General features: G+C 40.6%; 1 protein-coding gene across 2 annotated transcripts; it reads left to right on the top strand.

The window, feature by feature from the left end:
- Positions 1-1,874: 1,874 nt before the first annotated feature.
- On the top strand, positions 1,875-7,069 carry LOC146460942 (chondroitin sulfate synthase 1-like). Of its 2 annotated transcripts, XM_085087774.1 has the most exons (3): positions 1,875-2,051; positions 2,179-2,983; positions 4,518-7,069. In XM_085087774.1, the coding sequence occupies exons 2-3, from the start codon at positions 2,246-2,248 to the stop codon at positions 6,042-6,044; spliced, it is 2,265 nt and encodes a 754-aa protein (XP_084943900.1). In that variant the 5' UTR covers positions 1,875-2,051; positions 2,179-2,245; the 3' UTR covers positions 6,045-7,069. The 2 variants fall into 2 exon arrangements, with proteins under 2 accessions (XP_084943900.1, XP_084943901.1); XM_085087775.1 differs by lacking the exon at positions 1,875-2,051 and having other exon boundaries at positions 2,065-2,983.
- Positions 7,070-7,548: the final 479 nt, after the last annotated feature.

The following is a 7,548-nucleotide window of genomic DNA, read 5'->3' as shown; positions in this document are numbered from 1 at the left end:
CCCAGACCCCTCTAGATGCTAGCGGCTTCCGAGTTCGCAACACTTCAGCCTCGCCTCCTCTCCTTGCGCTACAGCCCCGTCAAGTCAATCCTTTCCCTTCTTAGCTATACCATTTCTCTTTCATAACATGTTCCGTCATTTGTTGGCTTCACACTACAAGCTAAGTTAGTTTCAAGTAGGCACTTGATTCAAGTGCACTTGAAAATCTCAAGTCGCACTTTAGAAAACTTGGCTTCACACCTGGTGACAAAGTATACACTTGAAGCACAAGCTGTCAATCATCTTTCGCGGTAAAATCAGAAATGCGATTGCTCGCCGGAAAATCATGGAGCCTTTCGAACGGAAAAACGTTTATGTTGTTTACTCTTTTTTTGTCTTTAAAATTAACTCAGAGAGTTTTAACATTACAGGAAATGCATAGGCACTTCATTGTTTACGAGAACTTGGCGACAACACAAAAGAACAGGCGATATCTTCTGTGTTTATTGAGAATGGTTCAGCAACGTGGTTTTCGGCAAAGACTGAAATCGCCACAGGGTTTGGACATGGCCTCGTCCACAAAATTGGTTTAGACTACTTTTAGCTAACAGCGACACGGATCCACTTTGGAAAATGCATTTCCGCGTGACTCGTCCAACGTTCAACGCTTTGTGTGATTTGGTCCGCGGAGTTCTCAAACTGCGAGGCGTGTCTCCAGCCATCCATTTTGATTTTTTTTTTTTTGATTGGTTTTAGTTTACGGCAAAATGTTTATCTCTTCTGGCACGGCAGCACGTGGCTCTCAATTGGTTTCCCTTTTCCTACTGGTCAAGTACGTTCTCAAGTGTGGTGTTGGCCATACTTGGCGGCGTACTTCGGCTTCTTTGAACTACGAACGTTTCCATGGTCACTAAGTAAAGTTCAAGTTGGCAGGTTTTACCCCTTCACACTCGAAGTAGATTTCAAGTGCACTTAGAATATACTTACAAGCTCTAGTGTGAAGCCACCAATTACTATTGATCACACTATTCCTAGAATATTTTTCATATTTAATGTTGTTTCAGCCCGCGGGCTTCTATTAGCCGACAAGTTTGCTCACTTTGGCACCAGTTACGCGCCAGAAACGAACGACTTTCGCGCCGCGAAAATTCCTCCGAGCGAGGTTGCGCGGTGCCTAGTCTTCCGTTCAAAGTTCTTTTCTTGGGCTTATTAAATTAGTCTTCATTTAATAGTCTTAGCAAAAAAGTCCAGCGCATGTGAACAACAAACTCTTGCCACACAACAGACGAGATGAACCACGTGATCAATTTGATCTTTCCGCTGTATCAAAAACGTGATTTTAAGAAGGTTTTTGGATTTAAAATCCGCGATTTCTATAAAATGATATGAAGTCATTTTCAGCAAAGTCAGCAATGATTAGAAAAGAAAAGTATTGACTTTTTCCGACTCCGTTCAATGTTCAAAGAAAATAAAGCATCTTCAGTCCGCATTCCTAAGATATGAAGCATCATTTGCTTGACGTAGACCGTTACGATAAACGTCATGCTCTCTTAAACAATGCCTTGGTAAGTCCAAACTCCCATAATTTTGCTTAAATATAATAAAGCAAATACAGTCAACGGCTGTTTTAAATTGTGCTGATATCAATGGTTTGCATAATAGGGATTTTTTAAATTTATATTCAACGTTTTCGCTCTCTACACCCTTGGGACTTAATTAACAGAAGTAAAAAAAACCAACTATTTAAAATCGGTTTGTCATCGCTTATTTAACTACAGCGCATTCATCAGTTCCACGGTTAAATGATTCCCTTGTTCTGAATAATAACGCATGAAAGGTTTTAACAAAAAACGATCAGGTTTTTAAACTTCTATGCAAATCTACCCTGACCAAAGTTCAGAGAGCTTTCGTTCTGTGTTGGAGTTTCGTGCTTTTTTAAACGTTTGTGGGCCATTGTATAGCCTCATTGATCCACAAACGGGAAAAAACGCACGGAAAAACCTTCAGATGTCTGTACAGTTCAAGCCACTTCTGAATATTTTGTGTCGTTTCGTCAATATGCGCACGCTCTAGTAAGTTTTCCTCATTGGGTTGTTTGCTATCTTGTTTATACTGACTACAGTGTTACTAGCACGTCTTTATGCTGACTATCGGCTTGCACTTGTATTTATTCAATTTTGCTCCACGTTGTTTCCACAGATAATAATCCGACTGCTTTTTATACCAGAGCAGCAAGATAAGAGGGAATTTAAATTTACGCTAAAAGATGAAAGTTGCTGAACTTAAAGTCAACGTGGTATCGATTCGTCAGTGCTTATTTCTATTTCTCGGATTGATAGTTGGATTTCATATTACGTTGTTTATCCGGCAGAATCAATGCCATTTGATTTATGCAAGTCATATTCGACCGCGGACACTGGCCAAAGAACTTGGAAGCCGTAATTTCCTCTTTGTTGGTGTTATGACCGCCGAACAGTTAGTAGAGACTCGGGCGAAAGCCGTCTATAATACTTGGGGCAAGAATGTTCCCGGAAAACTTACATTTTTTTCAAGCGGTGAAACCGGCAAAACGCTTGGCCTGCCGATTGTAAGTTTACCGGGCGTTGATGATACATATCCACCGCTGAAAAAGTCTTTAATGATGCTAAAATACATGCACGATTTCCACATCGACGACTATGAATGGTTCATGCGAGCAGATGACGATGTCTACGTCCGAAACGACAGATTAGTTCGCTTCTTAATGTCTTTAAACAGTTCCGACGATATTCATTTGGGACACGCGGGGACGGGTGCAAAGGAAGAAATGGGAATGCTGAGCCTGAATCCCGGGGATAACTACTGTATTGGGGGCCCGGGAGTTATTCTGAGCCGAAGTGTCCTAAAAAAGGTTGCACCACACTTAGAGCATTGTTTTCAGACGGCACCAACATCACACGAAGACATCGAAGTTGGTCGATGCATACAGCGTTACACGGGAGTACATTGCACCTGGGCTTATGAGGTAAGTTTAAACAGTAGTATTCGAAATTTTGTCAATAGTCCGTATAAAATTACAAGGAACTTGATTTGCCGTTACGGGAAAACTTATCTGAATTATTCATCAGTGGATGCATATGTACATTATATGTGGGTGTGGAAGAGAGGCAGGGGGGGGGGGGGGTGGGTGAGGGAAAAACTAGAGGGAGTTCCGTCCGAAGGAATGGCCGGGTGAACTGATAGCTGAGAAATGGTGTGTTTTTTTTCAACTGATAGCTAGCTGAGAAACCAGCCTGGGTATAGCGTGAATTTCATTTGCAAACTGAACTTGCCAATAATGGCAAGAGAATGGCTGGAGAATAAGTAGCTTAGAGCTCCTCACAAGTTGTTCTAGAAACCGTGAGGTCGTCAGAAGACGATGAGCAGTGTTCATGAAGTCTCAATATTGGAAAGTTTTGAATGATACTCGACACCGTTAGGTTAATGAAAGGGACACTGATGATGTTATACAAAAACGCAAAAACACATCAGAAGTAAAAATTAGCTAAAATCCGCCACAATTAGCTGATTGCTGAGAAATAGCCGAAATTTTAGCTGATTGCTGAAAATCCAGCAATCCCATGCAGACCCTCGTTTGATAGGTTTAAAATTTCTACGCTATTTTCTCAAACACAAAGCGGGGAGGAAGGTTCCCTTATATCCGCTTGCCTATCATCCCCTTTAGAATCTTTTATGTTTTTGTCAAAAAACTGCTGCTTGTAAGGGGTGACATGATATATTTCGATCCCAGTTTACCAGTAATTTTGTCAGGTAATGTCCAAAAGAGCTATCAAAACTTTCATTCCAACAGCAGAGAATCGAAAGGGCACGAGGCAGTTGTCAGTTGACACCGGCGACAGCCATCACTCATAAACAAAAAAACCCTCCTGTTTTAAGGTGGCTGGCACCGGCTTCAAGAACTTTCCAGTTTAAAAACTTTGACAGAGTCTTACCATTCTTCATCAGTTGAGGCCACAATAATGGTAGAAAACAAATGGATAATTAATTGTGAACGAATAACACATGTTTCATCGACTTTGTAGGTTACCATAGCAACGATATAATTTGTTAATACAGTCCTGATTAAGCTAAAAAAAAAAACAAGCCACGTGACCCATTTTGTAGTATCGAATTTTAATCAGCATGTCAAGATGAAACTTATTGCAAAGTAGCGAGGCGTTCGGGGCCACCTTAAATTTTCAAAATTTAAGGTGGCTTTGGACCCCGTACCGGACCAACATGAAAACTTTGGTTACGCTTACTATAGCTGAGCTGTAGAAACTCAGACCAAGAAATCTCATCTACACCACGCAAAAAGGCTAAACATACGATTCAAAAAGGTTCCTCGTAATCGTCTTTTATGACAACGAAAGTGTTGAGTCAAGGAAAAAATAAAATCAAATAACGACCACTCAAGTTTATAAATGAACCAAAAGGCGATCGAATTCATGTTCGAGCAGTTAGAACAACACCTTTTAACGAGTCAATTGACCTTATTAAGACTCCTTTCTTATTTACAGATGCGCAAGCTTTTCTTTCACCACTACACTGAGAAGGGAAAAATCTTTCACGGTGATCTGCACACGAAGACCATTCGCGATGCGATCACGCTCCACCCTATTAAAGAACCTCCCTACATGCACCGCTTACACTCGCATTTCATGAACGAACGAATTCAACATCTCCAACATGACGCTGTTAAACTGCAACGTGTTTTAAGAAACATGGATCGACTGATACAAGCTGAAGAAAAATGGACTCCTTCTCAGCAAAAAGTCAACCTTCAGGATATAAGAGATTTTCACCATCAACTGGCTACTGGTAGCACCGAACAATGGAACATGTTCACTTCCAAATCGTTCTACTTTGATGACATGTTACGAGCTCCCGGGACTGGCATTCGAGGAGCACTGAAGATTGAATTGACCAGTATACTGGAGAAGAACATGGAACTTTTAAAAGAGGAGGCGAGAAGGACTCCGCACGCTGGACATACGAAGATCCAAAAGATAAATTATGGTTACAGACGCTTTCATCCGACACACGGCATTCAGCACATCATGCAGGTAACGGTAAAGACGGAGAAGAAGACCCGTAATGGCAAGAGTACAACAACCAAACAACACGACAGATGGTTCCATTCCCAGCTGCCATTTGGAAACCTGCTATACAGCGCAGAGCTCCTTAACTACATGCCCCCTTACGTGCACTTTCTTGTTCCTTTGGAAGGGCGCCTCGACACGTTTCGTCGCTTCATGAAAAACTTTGAAGAGGTCTGCCTCAAACCACAACTGAGAGTAAAGCTTGTCGTCGCATATTCGTCCTCAGTTTCCTCTCCTCACCAGCACAAAGCCATAATGAAACAATATCAAGATAAGTATCCTCTAGCGGGTCTTGTCTGGCTTGACGTTGCGGGTAATTTTTCCCGCGGGATAGCCCTTTCTCTCGCAGCCGATGAGTTTGATCAAACAGCTTTGTTGTTCTTATGTGATGTTGACTTGATATTCAGCAACGAGTTTATTGACCGCTGTCGAATGAACACAATGCTTGGTAAACAAGTTTATTTCCCCATAATGTTCAGTCAGTTTGATCCTGAAATATCACACACCAACAACAACAAACCTGGCTCGTATTACACCATTGTCAAAGATGCAGGAATTTGGAGGACATACTCTTACGGACCTGCGTGCATGTACCATCAAGATCTACACGCTGTTGGAGGGTTTGACACAAGCATTAAGGGTTGGGGATGGGAAGATGTGGATTTGTATGAAAAATTTGTCAACCACACAAAGATTGACGTGTTTCGTTCAGTCGATCCTGGTCTTATACATGTTTATCATCCTGTAAAATGTGATCCAAACCTGCCCGCTCGACAAATGACTCTTTGTCAGGGATCGCAAGCATCGGGGTTAGCTAATCAAAAATCATTGGTCAAAGCTATGCTAAAAACAAATCACCAGAACGAAGGAAAAATGATTGGTAACAAGAACATTAAGACAATCAAAAATATTATGTCAAGGAAAAAGATTTTGAGAAAAACATAGTTTTCATAATTGTGCCGGTTAACGTATACGTAAGTGGGCATTTGCAGTTGAATCAGAGCTAAGAAGACAGTACTGACGAGAAAGCGGAAATCAGCGAAATGTCACGGCAATTCTTGAGCTTGAAACACTTTCGTCGTAAAGAAAAATATGATTTGTCCTCTACGAAAAAGTATGACAAGTCTCCTCCCCCTTCACCTCAAACGAAAAATAAAGGGGCACCAAACAGTTCAGTTGGGTGGATATCTGCTCGGATGGCCGCGGGACTGAAACTTGATTTGATTGATTGATTGATTTTAACTAATATTTAACAAGGGAGTGATTTCGAAAATGTAGTTATCAAAGGGACTCTTTAAGTGTGCCAAGCAGAACTACACCAAACAGTTCTCATTCTAAAATAAATAGAGGATATTACACGGCGGTGCGAAGACGTGAATTTTATTTTCGAGTGGTAAAAACAGTAGTGAGTGAGTGAGTAAAATATTGTTTTAACATGAAAAAATAAAATTCATATCTTCAAGCCACCGTGTAATTTTCTTTTTATTATATAAACAAGTTTACTGCTCGCCATTTTTCACCGACTGTTTGCACAAACAATCATGAAAAAGCGGGAAATGACGTCATCAATATCCTCACTGGTGAGGATATGGAAAATACGCCACTTGGGTCCCGGATGTAGTTTCGTATGAATTTGACGAGTGGTATATTCCAGTAAAGCTCTTGTGTTCATATAATAAAAATTACTTATTTTGGTCTGAAATAGGGTTTGTGACTTGATAGTGGTGTGTTTCTCAGTACAGTAGTGTGAATTATGCAATTAAAACGTGTGTAAAATTGACAAGTAGCTTCATATACTGTAATATTCCTCAGATATTCTAAAAGTCCTCAAGAGGATGACACTGCACAACGTGTTGATAGATGGCTACCTGACTAGACTAGCCCTTTTCGCTAAAGCAACTGTAATGGGCATTAAAAACATCGTAAACTGCTTCATATTTTTCGTTGTTGATAAAAAATAAATTTAACTTACCAGGTTTTGTTTTTCGTTATTGCTGTTGTTAGGAAGCATAGTATGTGGTAGGAAATGTACGTGAATGGAAAATACTAGTTTTTTCAATGATCAAATTTGTTTTCAGTCAGTATTTGAAAACACGATTTCCTGATATTCTCGAATCGTTGCATAGAAAAATGTTCCTCTCCATAATAAACCAGTACGTTGAACGATCAAGAAACGCTTGATCTCTCCGACACAGGGTATACTGATAGGCAAATTGTAATCCTAGCCCTCGAACGTTGTCAAATTTGACCATGTAACCGCAGCTTACTTCTGCTAGTCCGTGATGGTTATCACCTGAGTGGTTGGCATTCATGTGGTACACGGTCATAATCAGAGTTTACAGTCACAGAGCATGTGAAATATTTATTTTCAATGCCAAAAAACAATCCCTCGTGCATTTCCGCTACATTCTCCTAGCGTCCTTGGAGATTTCTTAGACCTCGGAGGACA

This window comes from Pavona decussata, unplaced genomic scaffold, assembly GCF_977016875.1.
Source record: "Pavona decussata unplaced genomic scaffold, jaPavDecu1.1 SCAFFOLD_207, whole genome shotgun sequence".
NCBI lineage: Eukaryota > Metazoa > Cnidaria > Anthozoa > Scleractinia > Agariciidae > Pavona > Pavona decussata.
This window is presented reverse-complemented; position numbering and strand designations above follow the sequence as displayed.

Excerpts from the sequence above, each read along its gene's own strand:
- LOC146460942 (XM_085087774.1), top strand. The coding sequence starts at position 2,246 with ATGAAAGTTGCTGAACTTAAAGTCAACGTGGTATCGATTCGTCAGTGC. Across the intron at positions 2,984-4,517 it reads ATTGCACCTGGGCTTATGAG|ATGCGCAAGCTTTTCTTTCA; the intron begins GTAAGTTTAAAC and ends TCTTATTTACAG.